Source organism: Dipteris shenzhenensis, chromosome 23 (genome assembly GCF_047967505.1).
Source record: "Dipteris shenzhenensis isolate YYH24624 ecotype China chromosome 23, Dip_SZ_1.0, whole genome shotgun sequence".
Lineage (NCBI taxonomy): Eukaryota > Viridiplantae > Streptophyta > Polypodiopsida > Gleicheniales > Dipteridaceae > Dipteris > Dipteris shenzhenensis.
The window spans coordinates 49,628,877-49,650,044 of record NC_141618.1 but is presented as its reverse complement, the minus strand read 5'-3'; the positions used below and the strand labels follow the sequence as shown (position 1 = coordinate 49,650,044).

General features: G+C 46.4%; 1 protein-coding gene across 1 annotated transcript in view; it reads right to left on the bottom strand.

Annotated features, from left to right (window-relative positions):
• Nucleotides 1-13,461, bottom strand: part of PA200 (proteasome activating protein 200) — a 178,368-nt gene extending 164,907 nt beyond the window's left edge. Inside the window, exon 1 of the mRNA XM_087395003.1 lies at nt 13,240-13,461. Coding sequence (XP_087251129.1) covers nt 13,240-13,400 — 161 coding nt within the window. The 5' untranslated portion in view covers nt 13,401-13,461. The remainder of the gene's footprint in view (nt 1-13,239) is intronic.
• Between the last annotated feature and the right edge of the window lie 7,707 nt (nt 13,462-21,168).

Here is a 21,168-nt window from a genome sequence, read left to right as displayed (position 1 = left end):
TGGTGATCAGAGGTGTTTACAAAGAACACAATAGTTTATTCCATTCATTTTGAAGGACTATCCAGGCAGAGTACCTTGACTCAACATAAAAGAGAGATATGGAGCATATGTGGAGCTGGTTCAAAAAGCATAATCATCATAGGAGGCCTCATTTTGTGGAGGCACATCAACCGAAAGTAAATTGATAGTTTCTGGTTTTGTAGTTGCTTCCTTCTTGGCAACCATTATCTTGGCAATCTGCAACAAGGAAGCCATGTTGGCATTCTCTTCCATTGTAGCATAACAAAACATTGCTTCGTGATTCGGCTTTCCACATATTTTGCATAAGCAAACCATGAGAGGGTCTAACCCAAGAATTGGGCAGTGTCTACTCTCTTACAAGGCTAGGAAAAACTGAAAAGCTTCAAAGTACAAGCATTTGGTGTAGCAAAGATTTGTAACCAAATTCCATAATAAAAATCAAGTGGAAATGATACTTCAACTTGCATGCTTCATAGAGGTGGCTAAATGAAAGCATTCTGAGCAAATCCAGGTATAGAAACCTAAAAGAAAATTGTAGCCACAATTGTACTGATGCTATTCAACACTTTAAAATATCAGAAATACCAAAGTAGCATCTAATGTAGCACCAAATTCATAGTACTGTCAAAACTGTCCAAAACAGAGGCCTGATCTTGGAGGGCTTGTATCTCACTGTTCAAGACAAAGAAAAGAGGATTTTTTAGGTAGAAATAAAGCTGGCATACCAGAGAAGAGCCACTGAAGAGGAAAGTCAAAATGCCGCGTCACGTCACCATAGCCAAGAGCTTGATTGTCGACTGGTTTTTTCGCATTTGCTCCCTCCTTGGTGGACCATTTCACTTCAAATTTGGACAGGGGCTAGCTCATGTTGTTGTGCAAGCGTGGCTCAGAGGAATTTTAAAATGGTTGCTCCAACAAGTCGTATTGCACGAAATGGCATCAGAAAGAAAGCAGCTGTTGCGCGGGTCTGAGGGCACCATTCCCTAATTGCTCTGACGTGGGAGGTCGCCTATATGAAGGGTCTCTCCAGCCAGAAGGACTCTAGAAGAGGTCGCCTGTAGGAGGAGAATTCAGCCCTCCAAGTGGTTGGGCAGAAAGGGGCAAAATGGAGAGGAAGGTGGGGAAGAAGAAGAAGATGATGATGATGACATGGCATAAATGGGCTCAAGGAGGATCATAACGCTCTGATACCATGTTGGAGAAGTGAAAGGAAAGCATGGAGTTGAACACAAAACAAGAGAATGCTTATCGAATGAAGAAGGGTGAGGTCCATATGTAGGCACCTCTACATGAGCCACCAAGCTCCACAATCATCCCCTCAATCAGCTCCTAGAATCTCTCAATCAGCCTATGTGGCATCTACCACCACCTAACAGTGCTTATGGGCACCTAACTGTGCCTCTAGCACACACACATAGAACCCAAGGTGTGCCTGGGGCATACACCTTGAGATATCCCAACAAAGGGGGCAGCCAAGGTAGGGAGAGTGTGGGGCAGCCAAGAGGACTCAGGCAGCAGGGACAGCAGGGACAGCAAAGGAGGAAGGCAGCAGGCTCAGCAAACGAGCCAAAAAACAGTCGCAGAAGCTTATCTAACCGCCGTCGCACAGGAGCACACAGGCCGGAACGCCCGTTCAGGGCGTTCCGCCCTACGTTCCGCCTGATAGACACGTTCCGGGCACGCCTGCAGCTCCGTACCGGCATTCCGGCGTTCCAGGAAGGCAGAACACCGTTCCACGGTAACTATGCGTGACAGTAGCCCTAGTTAGATGCAGAGCTATGACTAGAAGACGTGCCAGGGCTGCACCTTTGAGTGGCCGACAGCACTCTATCACCAATTTCATGCCTCCATTGCCTCACCCACCCTGATGTCCTGATGATGTCCTGATGATGACGATGATGAGATTAGTATATAGTCGACCACCGACATGACTGTTGTACTTAGGACTTAGTACTACCATTCTGTGGTAGCTCGTTTAGTAGCTCCACCACCACAGCTCATTTGTACCAGGTTTTTCACAGTCTCATAGACCCATCGGTCTTCGGAAGACTTTAATAAACTCTCTGATCCGTCTGCTCCCCCTGCCTGCTCCCCGTCTGCTGCTGCTCCCCCCGGCCTCCTCCACTCCAGCCACCCGCCGCCTGCTGCAGCCCCCCCGCCTGCTGCAGCTCCCTCTGCTGCGTCCCCTCCTCTCCCTTCCCCTCCCGTTCTACTCCGCCGCCTACACTCCAGCCACCCGCCACCCCTCAGCTCCCTGCCATCCCTGATCCACCCCCTCGCGACCCCTCAGCTACTCCCTCTACCCCTCAGCCACCCCCGCCTGCTCTCCAGCCACTCCCCCCTTCCCTACTAGCCCCCCCACCTGCTCTTAGCCTACCTACAGCCCCCCCGCCACCGCTCAGCCTCTTTTCAGCCCCCCTGAGGGTAACCTCCCATCATGGGGAGGGAGCTCAAGTTCATACTCCCGCTCCCGCTCCTGCACTAAGACCTGCACCGAACGGGTCAATCAAACGAAATGGGAAAAGGTGGCAAGGATACGGATAAAGCCGCCAAGAAAAAATAGACACAGCTGAAACTCGAAGATGTGAACACACGATACAACCGCAATGGACTTGGAGTGGACAGCAAAGCAAAGGCGGGGCCCACTCCCGCCTCAGCTTCAGCCACAACCTCAGCTTCAGCTCCAGTCTTAGCTTCAGTCTCAGCTACATCAGCTACATCCTCATACTCAGTCTCTGTGCCAACCTCAGCTTCAGCCTCAGCGTCAGCTCTAGTTCCAGTTCCAGCTCCACTTCGCCACAGCCTCTACTATTACAGCTACTGGCTTTGATATACCCCTACCCATGACATCAATTGCCCCATCCTCCCCTAGGGTAGAGGGGTTGTCACTGACACCATCTCTCCCTTCTTCTCCCGCTACAGTTCTCTCTCCGATTATGACACCTACTTTGGAGGGGTCGTACACTGTTCCGCACTACTCGACCTCTCTCCCCTCTGCCTCTCAGTCAGCCCACACTCCCTCACCCTACTGGGATCGCCTCATCATCCCCATACCGCACCCATCTTACCCAGTCATCACCCAGCCTCCAGTCTCTTCCTCACACTTTCAGGCCACAGTCCTATCAGTTTCCGTTAGAGCAAGAGCAGCCCCTTATCATCCGGTTCCATGATGCCCAGGCACGACTTTCCCCTTTATGTCGTAGGTCAGCCTTACGAGACCAGCCAGCGATCTCCATGGACGAGGACCTCACTTCACTACAAGTTGAGGAGAGGCGTTTCCTGTTGCAGCAGCGGGATCAGGCCCGCAAAGAGGGGAAGTGGGCGTACGAGATGGACAACTCCTTACAGGCCCCCGTCCGGCACCCACCTCTCCTCCCGCATAGGGGGGCGGGGTCTATGAGACCCAGACATCCGAGACCCTATCCTGTACCATCTGGAACTATAATGGTACCTTATGGTCAGAACCAGGGAACTTCTCGGAATCCTATACAGGCCACGACATAGTCTTTTACACAGAGACACATCAGAGTCCAGAGCGCCCACTACCAATAGTCAGCAGGTATACATGGGAGCCTACCTATAGAGATGAGACGAGGGATACAAGAGGAGTTCGAGGATCAGGAGGAGTCGCAGTCCTTTACAGATCCACACTTTTGGGAACCATCTCAGTGGAGCATAGAGATCCACACTCCAGGTTTCTCTGGATTCGGATCCGACACATGGATAGCCGAGATTCATTCATCGCAGTTTGCTACTTCCCCCTTGAGACCTCCCGCTTTGCCAGAGATATTCGAGGGGAGGATGAGACATCCCCGTTTGCTGCTCTTTATCAATCCATCGTTGACTTCTCTAGCCGCGGGGAAGTCCTCCTAGTTGGGGACTTCAACGCGAGAACAGGCACTCGTCAGGCACCACTCCTCAACTTCAGGGATGATTCCGCTCTACTGCCAGACATTGCTGGAGGAGGCAGGTATGCTACGAGTTTCGGCTGACAGAAGAGGACTGCTCACATCCTATGGGCAGGCCCTATTAGACCTCGGCAGCATGCATGACCTCATTATCTATAATGGTCTTGACAGATGGCCTGCATCAGGTGGCTTCACTTACTTTCCACATGGGGGAGGCTTCAATGTTGTGGACTACATCATGGGATCCCCTGCCTTCACATCTCGCATCACTGACTTTACCGTAGCACCTCTCCCTCCAAAGGCTGACCATACCTATCTTTTCTTAAGCATTTCTACCCCCGCTGCACAGCACTTTCTACCCCATTGAGCTCTTACTCCACTTACCATGATATACACTCTGATCACGATCACTCACCTCCTTACTCTAGCCGTCTGTACATACTTCTCGCATACATTGACTTTATACCCTTACTAGAAGACCGTGCTGCCCTAGTCACTCACTCACTGCACGAGGCCGCTCTTCACGCCTTTCCCCACACCACCCGTCCACCACCTCCTGGGACCGTACCCCGTAATAGTTGGTACGATGATGAGTGTAAGGCTTTATGCCGTCAGCTCAAATTCGAAACAAAAAACAGCCTTCCGAGCGAACCAGAGACGCTACACAAGTACCGTCGTCTGGTACGCAAGAAGAAACTTGACTTCGTGCGTCGAAACAAGGAGCTACTGAACATTCTATTCAGTAACAACTCTAAGGACTTCTGGCGGAGATTTCTAGAGGGACGGTCCCCCCCAACTCACTGACACTCAAGTGTGGTCTGATTATGCACGCACGCTCTACGATATCCCAAATTAGCCAACCCCTAACCTATCACATATGCCACGCCCCACATGCTGCACCCTCTTCACTAGGGAGGGGGTAAAGGATGCTGTAATGAAATTTCATAATGGTCGAGTGAAGGATCATGAGGGACTATGCACTGAGTTCATTGCATATGGGATTGACCTCCTAGCCCCGATCTTAGCCAAGCTATTTAATGAAGCCGTTCGCTTGGGGTTTCCATGCACCTGGACCATCAACACTATCTCACCCATCCACAAGGCAGGGGATCCCATGAACCTAGAGAACTACAGAACCATTATGACTCGACATGTCATGTCCAAGATTTATGCATCAGTACTTGATTCTGAGGTCAGCAGATTTGCAGAGTGTCGAGAACTCAGAGCAACGGGACAGGCCGGTTTCAGGAGGGATCATGGGACCATGGACCACATTCTCGCGCTCAGATGTATCATCGAGGAGGCGAGGGCACGGAAGCAAGGGGTTTATTGTTGCTTTGTGGACTTCCGCAAGGCATTTGACACCGTTCCAAGAGCCCGCCTCATACGACGCCTACAGGATCTGGGTTATGACCAGGAGATCAATTGGGCTGTCATGGCACTTTATGAGCGAGTTTCAAGCAGAGTCCGGACAGGATTTGGATGGACAGACGAGATCATGAGCACTATCGAGGTCAAACAAGGGTGCCCATTATCACCTACCTTGTTTGGCCTCTACATCAACGAGCTCGAGACAGTGATGCAGGCACAGGGTGGGGTAGGCTACTCTCTCGCGGGCACGCTGATCCGGATATTACTTTATGCAGATGACGTGGCTCTCCTGTCTTCCTCAGCAAAGGGGCTCCAGAGACACCTTGACGCACTACAATCCTTCTGTGAGTCTCATGATTTAAAGGTCAACCTGGATAAAACCAAGGTTATGATCTTCAATACTTCTCGAGTCATCATGCGCGATGAGCATTTCACGTTTGATGGGTGCCCTGTTGAGGTAGTTTCATCATACACTTATCTGGGGGTCGTCTTTTTCGGACCCACCTTCACCATGAGACCCGCGATGCAGGCACACCTGAGCAGAGTATATGCTTCATTGGCTAGACTAGAGAGACAATGCTTCCGCTCTCATTTTCAAGATCCACGGACCAAAGGGTTGCTTTTTTACTCCTTGGTCCGCCCTGCAAGGATGTATGGCAGCCCATGCTGGGGGCCAGATTTGTCGGATACAGATTGGGCCAAGGTGGAGCGGCTACAGGTTCTCATGTTATCACAGATGATCCGTGGTAAGCCATCTGTCCCTCACCAGATCATTCGGGCAGAGTTTGGGTCACCCCCATTATAGCTAGATGCTACATTTCAGGTCATCACATATCTGTACCGAGTCAGGGAGTATGGGGATTACACATCCGGGCGTAGCAAGATACCATAGCTAGCACTATCCTCTTCTATGGCAATTGTAGCAGGGGGAGATCAGAGGTGTTGTTATGCACGCACAAAGAGATGGTTTGCAAGACTAGGGCTCCACATGGACAGACTACCTTCTTTCCACTACAATATGGATGCTCCTTTCTCTCCCCTCCTATCACACGTGGTCAACTAGGTTATCCGTGAGGATCTACTACAGCTACACACATTCCGAACTTGGTTGGGCCCAATTGATCTTCCAGTGAAGCTGGGCTTCTACAGAGATCACTTCCTACATATCACAGCGGAGGGTTTCATTGATCCACCAGGATACACGCAGGTTCACCTACCCCACTCGCTGAGGATCTCCCTTGGGCAGTTTTAGGTCTCTTCACACAGACTTCGTATCGAGAGCGGCCGAGCAAAGCGGTTACCTAGGGAGAGGCGCATATGCACACTGTGTGACATGCGGGAGGTTGAGACAAAAGAGCATTTCATCTTCAGGTGTCCTGTTTACTATGAGATCCGAGGGCATTTCTACTACCTCTTCAGAGATAGTTATGGGATGTTGGCCCGTGTCCTCTCCTACCCAAACCAGCGATGCTTGGCTGGTTTCATTCATGAGATGCTCAGACACCGTGATAAGATACTCCGAGCACGGAGACAAGAGCAGAGTTCTCCCTCGACTGATACCTCTCAGAGCTCTATCACGGAGTTCTTTCAGCCAGATCACATAGACCCCCACGAGGCAATACCTCGACATGACTGTGACCCGGGGCCTGTGACCCGACAGCTCAGACAGAGGGTTGACTCACCGATCACACTTGGGGACATCCCCTCCTTGTTTAGGATCGGAGCCCAACTGACCGGGGTCACAGTGGCCTTGGTTAGACGCAGAGCTACGACCAAAAGACGTACCAGGACTGCACCCTTGAGGGGGCGACAGTGTTCTATTGCTGACCTCATGCCTCCACTTCCACAGCCTCATCCATCCTGATGTCCTCTTGTTGACGATGATGATGATGATGGTTATGATGATGCCGACGATGATGCTGAGATTGATATATATAGTCCGGATATGACTATGTTGTACTTAGAACTTAGTACTGGCATTTTGCATTTTTTTGCATTCTGCATTGGTTTGGATGCTCGTTTAGTAGCTCCAGTACCACAGCTCATTGTATCAGGATTTTCATAGTCTCATAGACCCATCGGTCTTCCAAAGACTTTAATAAACTCTCTCTCTCTCTCTCTCTCTCTCTCTCTCTCTCTCTCTCTCTCGCGCGCACGCAGAGCTCCTTTAGGAATATAGGATAGTGTGTTTGGCACGTACGGTGACGACATTTCAAGTCTGCATTTTATTGAAACAAGCAAGCTTGATGGGACGAACTATCCACTGTGGAACTTCAAGGTGAAGACCCAGCTCACAGCAAGGAAACTATGGAGCATTGTGATCAGCTCACAAAAGCCTCGACTCTCAAGCTCCATTACCCCAAAGAAGATCTTTACAAATGATGATGATGCTAAGGACCTACAGATGTCCGAATGGGAGGACAAGGATGCACAAGCGCTGGTTATCATCAGGATGACGGTAGCGGACAGTATAATACAACTGATCCAAATGGCAACAACCGTGAGCGGAGGAGTGGGAGATCCTTCAAGACCAGTTCAAGGCCTAGAGTATGACCTGTGTGGTCAGTCTTCAGTCCCAACTCCTCAATCTACGACTTAGTGACAGAGATCCAATGAAGGGTCATATCATAGGATCAAGGAGGACTTAGTGATGGAGATCCAATGAAGGGTCATATCTTAGGATCAAGGAGATCAGTTGGCTGCAGCCAGAACCAAGTTGGATACTCAACAGTTAGCAGTAATGTTACTGAACCAACTTCCTCGTGCCTACCAAAGTTTTGTCACGATGCTTACTCTTGTAAACCGCTAGCCTTCCAGGAGGTGAGCTCCTTGCTGGTTCAAGAAGAGATGAGGCAGAAACTAAATGGAGCGGATGAAAATGAACTGGTGTCCCAAGGGAAGGTCAAGAAGATCAACAATGAGGGCAATAAGCCCGCGGGAGAATCCAATTCTCAGAACGGGCAAAAGAAAGACAAGAAACAAGCGAAGTGCCAAGGAGCTTGGGCACTTTGTCAAGGTGCTTCTACTGTCAGAAGCTTGGGCACTTTGCCAAGAATTGTTAGAAAAAGAAGGCATACAATGCAAAGAAGTCTTAGTCTACTCTGGCAAAACCAAAGGAAGAGTCGCCAAATGTCGCAAAGGATTAAGTTACCCTTCGCAGAGGTCCGTGAGGTTGTACTTCTTTCTACTTCAAAGGACTCATGGGTCGTTGACAGTAGAGCTACCCAGCATATGACCTGACACAAGGAGTGGTTCTTACAGATAAAACCTGTACCTGGAGAGTTGGCGATCACCACCAGTGATGATGATGTTTCGTAAAAGGGAGAGGATAGGGTTCATTCCTTTCTCTACTCATGATGGTGTACGCAAAACTTTGATGTTTTCTACATACCAACTCTCGCAAAGAATTTGCTTTCAGTCTATCCCATGACCAAGAACAACATGAAGGTGTATCTTTATGACAAGTAGATTTTGGTGAGAATTTGTCAAAACGATGAGATTGTGGCTCATGGGATCAAGGAAGGCGGCCTTTAAATGATAAATGCATTATTTGCTCATGATCAGGATTCAGCGAGTACGCTGTGGCAGAGGTGCTTTGGGGCATGTACCACTCACCACTTCGGTAGAAATGCATGACAAGAATAGGGGTCCAAAGCTTCATCCACATTCTTCCTTGCCCTGAGGGTAAGCAGCATCAGCAATCCTTTTCACATTGCCAGAACACACCCTTGGAATTGGTACACTCTACCTTGTGTGGGCACATGTCCACCAGATCTTTTAGTGGTCTTTATTTTCTCACATTTGTAGACGATTATAGCCATAAGGTGTGGGTGTACTTCCTAAAAGAGAAGTCATATACTTTTGGGAAGTTCAAAGGATGGCTAGCTGAGGTGAAGCAGGGGAGTGGGCACCGATTGAAGACTCTTCACACTGACAGAGGTGGAGAGTATGTGGAGAGGGAGTTCCTAGTATTCTGCAAGCAGAGGGGTATCAAGAGATAAATGGCAGTTGCTCTCACTCCTCAACAAAGTGGTGTGGTTGAGTGCAAGAACCGAGCCATTAAGGAATGGCAAGATGTACGATGGAGAAAGAGAACCTGACAAAGGAGTTACTAGGCTGAGGTCGTTCAGACAGCGGTCCACATCATCAACTGGACAAAGACGAGCACTTGAAGGAGCTACACAACCTTGGTATCACATGATGCAGAGCCTTGCATTTTGAGGAGGCAGCCGAGCATCCGGCCGCCATGGAGTCACAGATTGATTCCATTCAGAGAATAAGACTTGGGACCTTGTTCCATGACCACCGAAGCAAAAGCTCATAGGTACCAAGTGGATCTTCAAGGCAAAGTACAAATCCGATGGCAGTTTGGACAAGTACAGGGCCAGGTTACTGGCTAAGGGGTATGCCCAAGCTGAGGGCTCAACAAACTATGACGACTTCTGCTGCCAAAATCTGCATGAGACCATTCGGACGGTGGTGTCATCATGGTTGGCCATTATTGCAGATGGACATAAAGTCCACATTCCTCAATGGGGAGATTCAAGAAAAGGTCTATGTTGAGCAGCCTCCGGGCTTTGAAGTAAAGGGGAAGCAGTTGGTGTGCAAGTTGAAAAAGGTGTTGCACAGGCTGAAACAGGCCTGGTATCAAAGGATTGATAGGTCCTTCACCACTATTGTACTCAGAGTTCATTAGACGCCAACCTCTACAAATGAGAGATCTTCGGAAGATTCATTGCTTCCCCGGCAAGGAGATTCAAAAGACAGCTGGTTGGAATATTCCTTAGCCAGCAGAGGTTTTGTCTGAAGCTTCTGAAGACTCGAGAGATTCCAGATGGCAGATAGCATTCCAGTAGTTACTCCTAATGGATCCAAGGGGTAAGCTTTCAAATTACAACTCTTCTCCCATGGTGGACAGCACACAATATCATCAGTTGGTAGGATGTCATCTCTATCTTACCAACACACGCCCAGACATATGTTTTGCAGTCAGGGTGTTGACAGGTTTTCACAATTACCAGCCCAAAGACATTGGTCTGCAGGTTTAAGAGTTCAAGGGAACTCAGGATTATGGTATCTTCTACTCGCAAGGGACTGCGCTGGAACGATAAACGGACTCAGATTGGGGAGGGGGAGGAGACATTGAAACTTGACAATCTACTACACGATATTGCTTCTTGCTTGGCTCAGCTGGTCAAGTAAGAAACAGCAGACAATGGCACTCTCATCAACAGAAGCAAAGTACCAAGCCACGAGCATGGCACCATGCAAAGCTGTCTAGCTCAGACAATTGTTATTGCATGTGGGACACACACAAGATGATCCTGCAGTAATCCAGTGTGACAGCGAGAGTTGCATTGCTATTGCACACAATGCAGTATTCCATGATCGCACAAAGCACATAGAGATGGATTGTCATTTCATCTGCAGGCTGATTGAAGTTCAGGACAAATATATATAGCTCATCTCCTGACAAAGGCATTGTCTCAGAAGCAGCTTGAATATCTTCTTTAGCATGTGGGTATTGGCCCATAGCCAGGCAATGAGAGAGGACACGCTGCCTGTGAGCCCCTTTACGACTGGACATTAGGGCTGCCCATGATTTTTGTAATTGGTGTTATTATGCCCTGGTCTTTGAGTAGGCACCAGGGAGGGGAGAATCCTTTTATATTTAGGTGTGCTGTCTGCAGCAACTTGCTGCAGACTGTGGCAGCCTTTGGGGCTGCTCTGGGCTGCCAGGAGCAGTCCCAGATCTGAGACACAAAGGCCTAGCAGTGGGATTTTATAGGCCAACAGCCAGGTCACACAGACCTGATCTGTTCCAGTCGGCCAGCAAGCAGGCTGATCGGTTGACAGACAGGAAAAGTCTCCCAGCTTGACCTCCTATATAAACCCTCCCCCTTGTTTCATTTCTACACTCAGCAGTACCCCTCACAGCCTCTCCTGCAAATTGTTCCCTGCCTATTCTGCCTACCTAAGCCTCTCCTACAGGCTCATGGAGTAGCGTTTCTGGTGCAACCACAAGTTCCTTCTGTCTGTTAGAACCCTACAGTGATCCTTGTTCACAGGTTTACCATTTTGGCACTGTATTTTCCTGAGTTATCTGCAAGTCAAATCTGTAGTTACATATACCTAAATGAATCCAGGAACATTCCCAAACTCATCCTCTAAAAACACAACATAGTGCAGTTTCAATCTCATGATAGTCACTCACAAGGTTGAAAACCATAAACTCCATCATGCATAGCAGGGACTAGGACTAGCTACTATGACATCCCCACTGACGTCATCAGCGCCCAACAGTGGGTGTAGACCATAGTATAAAAATATGCTCTCACACATACAAATCAACACACCCACACATACTTGAGCATCCATTTATACAAAGTCTTCGTACTGAGTTTCTGTCGGCACTCCGGAGGTGAAGGGCAGACTCAGCCATGATGAAGGCTAGCACTAAAGGAGAAGGCTAATCAAAAGGTAGTCCAAAATCTCTTCATTCAAGCTACAACTGCTTGTGAAGTCTAAACATTTTCATTTTAGTCTCTCCCCAACGAGCATCTAAATCTAAATCTGTAGTTACATGCTTAGTAGTGCGAACTGTTTCCTGGGCTAGTATTTCATCTATTTACTTAGTACACAGCATGGGCAGGCTATCAAGGAGAATGCTCGAGTGCTCATGCCCATTGCAATATGCAGGATCAAGCAAGGTGTTACCCCACTTGTATGGTTTGTTTATCATTATGAAATACCAGTGTATTGTCTCTCCCCTGCACTGCACTCCTGCTGCACATTTTCTCCAGCGAATCTCTACCCCCTAATTCTTCTCCCTTCTCCTATTTACCTCCTAGTTCCCTAAACTGTAATAGTAGACAGCAAATGGACATACACATTTTGAGAGGGTGATACAGCACACTCGCATATAGAGGTTACAGAGTCTATATTTCAAGCTGCCCAATGAGTTTCAAGGCACTCGCTGAGCATATATCACAGCAATACTAGATCAGCACTTTGATTTTCAATCAGGGACCCTAGCTCTATGACTTTTGAAGAGGGATGTATTACATAAAATGGCTTTGCACCAGGCACTACACAGAGCAATATATCTCCTTGCTCTCTATTTAAGGCCAGTCCCACAAAGTGATAGATGATCTATCTTCCTGTTGTTGTAACCTTCCTCGAAAAACAAACCTTCACAATTAAGCCTTTAGAAAATAATTATACCAATCGACCCCTTGATATTACAGCAATAGTTCGTTGTTTATTCTATTTCCTTTTGAGGTTACTATAAATGGGCTCATAATTGTTCCCATATATATGATTGCTGTGTACAAAAGTGCTTAATCGTATAAGTAAATTGTAGAGGAAACTTTAGATTAGTTGAGTGTCACACAAAGAATGGTAATGAATTCATGACATAGACCCTCCAATCTGTTCATGCCATTATGAAGATTTTTACTCTAGTTGAGCTTGTCTTCCGCAACAACTGCATATACATGATTGCATTCTATCTAGGCGTGTTCAAGACAGAGCATGACTTTCTTGCATTGAAAATTAGGATCATTATGTCAAAATGGAAGATCATCATCGCATAAACCAATTCTCTTTTCTTGTAGGCGTACCTAAAACTAACAATCAATAATGATCAAATTTCTAAATTTTCCATAGTGAGCCGTCGCAAAATTGATCTTTGTGCTCCAACTACATATCCTATCAAGCACACCAAAATTTCCAAGCCTACAGCACAAACGGGTGTACGTGCCGCACACAGAAAGCCAATGAACGATGATACTTTAAGCTGGACTCTAAAAACCACTGACGAATGTAATCTACACAGACCCAGCTTCGTACAAAAAAAAATTTCGACCAATTACGATTACCTCTCGATAGCAAAGCCAATGCAAACGGAGCAACTAGTATGTGAGCCAAAAGGACATACTTGTTAACGACGGAGATCCATTTAAGGGTGGCCAAGCCAGAGGTGGGAGCCAGAGGCTGCCAATCGTGCTGCAATCTACGGACTGTTTCGGAGAATGCGTGGGATTCAAGAAGTGTTTGCTGTGCGACGGAAGGTGGCAACCAGGAATTGTAGAGGTGCATGGTGGATGGATGATGGAGGTGGAAGAGGGGAAAATGATAATGGCGATGATGAAGAATGTGATGAGGCACTAGTCCATTTGTACTATGTAAGAGTGGATGGAGCCAAGCCTTGCTTCCCAAGTCACCGCTTCTATTTGTCACCCCTTACGCTAGTTTTGGGTCAACCCTCACCTCGACCCCGGTTAGCCGGATCTCCCCTCACTCGTGCTCCCCCGCTCGAACTCTCGCAAACAGAGAGATGCTATGCCACATCCCCATGACGGCTTTGTGATTCTCGCTTGTGCGTAATGAGGACCTCACAAGTTCATTGCAGATTGTTTCAGCCAATCGGAAAGAAGCTCCAAGTCTGTTGCACCAATCGCACACGGCTTGGGCAGTGGAATGTTGGGCTAACATTGGCAAAAATCCACAAAGCTAGGCCAGCGGTCCAATGCCAAGGAAAATGTTGGGCGTAGCATTTTGGAGCAACGGGGATACATGCCATAAAGGCTGGACCAACCCCACTGGCATGCACGGGGAGGCCCTCTTAGGCCGGCTTCATACTAGAGCAATGAGGCTCTCTACACACTAGAGCCTTGGCGGCCCACCAAACCAAAAGTGCAGGGGTGACTCAAACCTTGCTTCCATATGCTTCCACACGCTTATCATATGCTTCCACACGCTTTTAGAGACATTTTTGAATATGTCCATTAGATCCAAAAGATAGGTGACGTTTAAATGTTTTGAAGGTGCTTATGCCATTTCAGCACACAAATGAAGCATGGATGCAGTAGGGATGATCCATAGGAAGACATACCACTTTTCCAAGATGCACAGAGTGGTGACTATCCAAATTATCTATGAAAATGGGCACGCATAGTATCCGTTGCACTTTTAGATATGCATAATCATATAACTCAGGAGAGTCATGCATGGTCCATAATAAAATGCCCCATAACGTTGCATCTCTTTCGCCAATGGGGCCTAACACTTGAATACCATACCATGAAGCTTGAAACTCATCCATCAGTAGTGCAAGATACATGTCCATGTTCTTCAACTTGTGCTCGCTTGGAACTATTTGTGCTAGCATGAGATGTCCCTTCTTTATAATAAGCCACACAAGAACATTGTATCTTACAACTATCAGTGGCTGGGTTAGTATCCAAGGGTATTAACACCATCCATAGCCATTCCAAGACGTAAATCACAAAATAGTCCAAGAACTAGGAATGCATGCATTGCGCTAACCTCTAATGGGTTAAAATGTTGGAGTTTGTTTGTGCAATGTGTAGGACCCAAGAGAGTGCAAAAAGGACCCAAGATTGGGGAGAAAAGCACAAAAAGCAGGTCCCACAAGGCTCTTAAGGATGGACAAGGGGGCACCGCTTTAAAAGAGGGCTCACAAGACTAAAAAGGCGCCTAAAGCCTCCAATTTAGGAAGGAAAGCCTGAAAGCTTGGCTTTTATGTAAAAGTAGCTTTTAGAAATCCATAATTTGGTCCAATGAAGCACAATAAAACATGTGTTTTAGCCTAGGTACAATAGCCGTAGTGTCTTATCCCCTTGTATATCTTGCTTATATCGAGGTGCTCATGTTGTAGACAAACTATGGCATGCTCATATGCACCCCTCCTATAAAGAATACAATCATTTGGGCAAGCATGGATGGAGTTGTAGTTATATCCCATGCTACGAGAATTTTATTTTCTTCCTTCTTAGAGGGACTGTGTTACCCTTTGGAAGCAATGTATGAAGCAACCTACACAAAAACACAAATGCCCTATTAGGTCTATATTACCCTTTGGAAGCAATGTGTAAAATAATCTACGTAGAAATGCAAACGTCAAATTGGGAGCAAATCTTTTATTGCAATAAAAAAGTTTACTTTTTGGAAAATAGAGGTGACACTTATGTCAGACCATGCATAGGTACCATGTAGATTCAATATGAGAATAATTGGTACAAGATGAGATGTGTTGGATCTTGCGGATGACATTGTATATGCCTCACCTCTTAATGAAACCTCCTCAGATTCATGGAGTGTCATTCTAATTGCTCTTCATTCTTCGAGAAGATCCTCTTCTTCATGTTCATTCCTTGGATCTATGTCAAAGCATGCATTTAGCATTTTTTGCATCGCATTGTCTCACTCTTGTGTAGAAATACATTCATGTTTGTGAGCTCTCCTCATGCTTTTTCTTCTCTTTGCTTGTGCATCTTTTAGCAAACCTTGATAGTTTCGATTCAATTTCCACATGACAAAGTGTTCACAAGCCATCCTCATGCCATCTCAAGACCTATGTGCCTCCGTTCTCCTACAATCCTTAGTTTCCTCCTCTCCAACCCTTGCCTCTCATTTTGCCACTCTCCTCTTCACTCTAATCTCTTCATCCTATAGCCTCCGCTCTCCTCCTATCTCTTTCCTTAGCCACTTCACTCCTCTCCGTGTTATGACCATGACTTGCTTTACAAGGGTGATAGGGTCTTGATGCTCTTGTACATGATTTTAGCTTCTATGTATGATGTTCAATTGTTAACACAAGTACTCGAATCAATCCTCTCCAAATAGGCCTTCTTGTTCTATGTCATTGTTGTGATATTAATTCATCGTACTTCCATTATGTTCTATTGCTATGCCTTGTGTCACTATGTATACCCGGTTTTGGTTAAGAATCGATGAAGAGATTGCCATTATCCTTGTAAAAGGGATTTTTTGAATGAAATTAAGGTGAATTTTTATGGGGGGAAGTCATTGGTTATAATATGTTGAACATGTGGACATAATTGGCAAGCATGTCTCCAAGCATAAGAATGGATTAAGTGTTGGAGATCAGGAGGAGAGAGTGGAGTGCACAAGAGAGGTAGCTAGCTATACATGATAGAATACACACTATAAACATGACTATATACCTTAAGGTTAGGGTTAGGGTTAGGGTTGGGTTTTGGGTTTAATTCTATTCCCCATATGCTACGGTGCAATTTATACCATCTTTAAAATCACCTCTTAAAGAGTTGTGAACTTGTCTCTTGGAAATAAAACTTATGGGCAATATTGGAATTTACCTATGAGGGGAAGTCAATATGTTGAACACGTGGGCATAATTGGCAAGCATATCTACAAGCATAATAATGGATTAAGAGTTGGAGATTAGGAGGAGAGAGTGGAGTGCACAAGATAGGTAGCTAGATATACACGGCTCATCACAAACATGAATATATACCTTAATTTTAGGGTTAGCGCTAGGTTTTGGGTTTTACCCTATTCCATATATGCTATGGTGCAATTAATACCATCTTTAAAATCCCCTCTTAAAAGGTCAAGAACTTGTCTCTTGGAAATAAAACTTATGGCCAATATTGGCATCCACCTATGGGGGGAAGTCATTGGTTATGATATGTTGAACATGTGGGCATAACTGGCAAGCATATCTACAATAATAAGAATGGATTAAGTGTTGGAGATCTAGAGAAGAGAGTGGAGTGCACAAGTTGAGGCATATGAGGTGCCAAATGTTGATGTCATGGCTCTGTAATCTCGGATCCAACCACTAATTTGCATCATGTATGGACTGTATATGACAACCATAATCACATGCTGGAACATTGAGGTTCCCTAAGTTGCTACACTAGGGAAAGACTAAATTGATGCATCAATGACCTAATGTTGTGGAATGATATGCTAATTAGAAATGGTGGTGATCACTAGATCCAAGAGTGATGCAGTGCAAGATAATTGACCTGGTGCTATAGTGTCTTGAGATTGATCTAATGATCTAAACTAGTGGTGAAAACTGAGCCCATGGTCATGACTCATAGGTGAAAACATCAATGATGGGTGCTAGAATGGAATTACGTTGCACCAAGGCATCCATCTCCACATGCTACTAGAGATGTGAGAGCCTCATATTGAAAACTTACCTATTGTAAATTTTCATGGTCATTGACAAACCCTTACTAAGTATTTGTTTCGTTTGATGTGGCAATAGATGGACTCAGATCCATGCATAAATTTGATGGTTGTACATCACTAAAATCAATTTGTGCTAATGTAGATGAAAGTGCCTTGTGATGAGGGCTTACATTCAAATTTGCATAATAAAAGAAAGTGACTTTATCCATGCTAGCTTATGATAAAAATTTATGGCTTTATCCATGCTAACATATGATAAACCTACATCCAATCCCTAAAGGCCATTAATCCGAGTCACATTATAAACTAGTACATACCTTTAGCAATGAAAGGTCGAAGGATGCACTTCATGAAATCCAGACAGATGCCATATTATCTCAATAGGGATCAATGGAAGACGTTAGCAATTAGAGTCTGCAGATTCAAAGCGGTAGTCGATCAGCACTACCACATACATTTGACGAATGTTCTGCTCCAATCTGTGTTGCCATACGAGCAAGAAGCGGTGCTCACAGAGGCACATTGTGGAGTGGCAGGTGGTCACTTTGCAAGAGCAATTATGGCCAAGAAGGTGCTACAAGCATGGTTGTGGTGGCCGACACTACAAAAAGATGCTTGTCGATTCGCACTACGGTGCAATCTATGTCAACGACTGGGACACCGTTCAGACCGGGACCGCATGCCGATGCAATGAATTCTTCCTTTGGGCCCTTTCCAAAAGTGGGGATTGGACTTCATGGGTCCATTCAAGCCTGCAACTACATGGGCCTAGAATTGCTATGTGTTGGGCAGCGATAGATTATTGCACCAAGTGGGTGGAAACCAAGGCATTGCGAGACAACACTGCATGCTCTACAACCATGTGTTTATACAAAGATGTGTTCTGTTAGTTCAGTTATCCAATTGAGCTGGTTAGAGACATAGCAAAGCATTTTGTGGTGCAAGTGAAGGAAATGAAAACTTTCTATATGGTCGCTCACAAAAAATCATCGTCTTACTACCTGCAAGCAATCAAATGGCCAAGCGGAGTCTTCCAGCAAGTAGTTAAAGCGGATTACCACGTTATTGGTGAATAGTCATCGCACGGATTGGGATGAGAAGATCCTTTTTGCAGTCTGGGCATATTGCACATCATTCAAAGTCGCATTCAGTTTGACACTGTTCAAATTGGCATTTGGGATGTAGGCCATTACACACATGGAATAAGTTGTGCCAAGCCTCCACATTATGGTTGAAGATAGGAGGCTACCGTAGGAGTCCATGGAATTATGACTCGATGTTCTAGAGCAGTTGGAGGAAGAGAGAATGGAGAGCTATAGCTTGACTCAGGTAGTTCAAGCTCAAAGGAAGAGACAAGTAGATTCCAATTCTAGAAGGAGTATCCCGAAGGAATATCTATTGTATGAGAGGAGCGCTTACAAAGAAGAGAGTGAGAGATGTTGCCTCTGCCTCCACGGGATCCACAGAGATGATTCATGCAGTCGATGTTCTCAATGCATAAGTTGCACAAACTAGTGCATATATATATTGTGTGTGATAGATATGCAAGGATATCCGCTCTGTCCATACATGGATTGTCATTGCCCCTCGGTTTTATCAAGGAGGAAGTTATGTAAAAAAGACCAGACAAATAAGAAATCTACTTGTTGGCTTGTGTTCGATTATTGTATCAAGCTCTGAGCCACAGGTCTCTTGCAGTTAGTGTCCGAAGCAGTGTTGTCGGCACCTGTGCCTCCACCGGTCTCTTCTCAGCTGACTTCCAGAGAAGTCATGATGTAGCAGTAGACATTCGGAGCACTCATGGCAACACCTCTAGAGAGCGATGCGGATACCCAGCCCCAATTTAGCAACGATAACCAACCTGGCAAGAACAATAGCATTGAATGAAGTTACCAATGCCCTTTCGGTAACAAGTCTAGTGAGTACTCTTGCGGGGATTTCTAGCACTAGATCATTGACAAGAAGTGCAGGTGGGTTTGGCTCGTCGTCCCTCCATCAGTGGCAAGAGCGGATCTTGAGCATTTCAGTGCCCTAGACCAGTGTGGTCCCTATGCCAACAGAAGGAGCAACTGCAGTGTCAATGCAACTGGTATGCTCACTTCCATTACAACAACAAGCACTATTCATCACTGCGGGCGGCCAACCATTGACGACGATGGATCCATGAACCTTGTGACCAAAGTCATCGCTTGCCTAGTTGGAGGCATGTGGACACTACCTGATTTAGCTCTCGTGGTAGTGGATAGCTCATCAAGTCAAAGGGGTGCAACTGGAGGAGTTGTAGAAAGAAAACAAGGACTTGCAGACGTAGACCACAACACTCCACCAATAGCTGGCGTAGGTCTAGCAGAATGAAGCTCGGCTTCACACACTTGAAGAGCAGCAGGTCTGGAATGCAGAGTAGTCTGTGGAGCAGGTCTGCACTCTACATGAAGGGAGCCTCTACAACACCTTTGCGGAGTTTTAGAGCAGACGGACGTTAGACGCACTAGCTCATTTCCTAGAAACAGTTCTCGAGACAGTGGCTGTCAATATGGAGTAGCTATATGACTTGCTGGTCATGCACCAGGATGAGATCCGGCAAAAGTGGGATGTCTAGATCGCATGGTGGCAATGTGCAGTGGTTTCGGAGACATGCCGGAGCATCATTTCAAGACTCCCCCCTCCAGATGTAGGTGGCGGTGTGGGCAGGTTCTCCGGTGTGGGTGCAGGTTATGAAGACAACCACAACGGGTCAAACTCCTACTGTCACCGAGTCATAGCAGCAAGGCATCATAGGGAGTGGCGGCCACATTGCAGACAAAGGCAAGGCATAAAAGATGATTTGGTGGAATCATGGGAAGCCTGTTATAATGCCCTTGCGGAGTCACGAGTCTGTGCACTTAGAGCATAGATAGCCCAAGTCACGAGCGCCTCAAGGAGAAAATGTGCTAACTATGTTTTTGGCTGGAGTGCACTGCACACTCCTTTGCACTGACCCTACCACCTCGATCTCCTTTGTGGAAGGATGTTGATCGGTTTTTGGATGTGCACTATATGGAGCGACACATGCCACTTCTGTTGGATATATTGATGTTTAGGGGACACACTTATGGACATTGTCATGTGGTGTGTGTGTGCCAGTGTGCTAGTGCTTGTGTAGGACATGGTGTGAGTGCTAATGAGCACCATGGTAGGTGTGTCAGGTGACTTATCAGCAGTTAGGTGTCACCTATGTTAGTGTGATTGAGGTAAATTAGGGACGTGGTGGTCAGGTCGATGGAGGACTTGGGGGGGTTACTGATGGAGATAATCAAGGAGATAATCATGGATCTGGAGCCACCTACTCAGGGACATTCCACTATATGTAACTCTACTCATGAATGAAAACATACTTGCTATTGCCCTCATTTTCTCGCTTGCTCTTGCTCATGCTCAAATTCTAACATGGTATCAGAGCTAGCTTACAAGACTCCATGAGCCTAGTCTAGAATTCTACCTCTAGGACCCTAGATTCTCCTAGATTCCTCAAGATTCTTCTTAGCATTCTTGCCTGCAATGCCTCAGTCACTTAGCTGCCATTTGCTGCATCTACCTATGTGAAACTTGCCCGTAATTCTTTCTCTGTCATAGTTTTCGACGATGTGTGGGAGCTAGACGTTACGGCAAGGTTCACGAGACTGTCGAGGAACAACTGCAAATTGCAGGTGACTACCAGAATTGAATCGATGCATTCCATCGGTGAAGCTGATAAGGTGGAGATCACAGAGAAGGAGGTTAAGGAGTGCTGCTGATGCTAAATGCCCGATTTCCAGCTGATCAAATCGGCACAGACATATGGCATACATATATTTTTGTTGACGGTGGGGTCTCAAAGGTCTAGCAATGACATATGTGG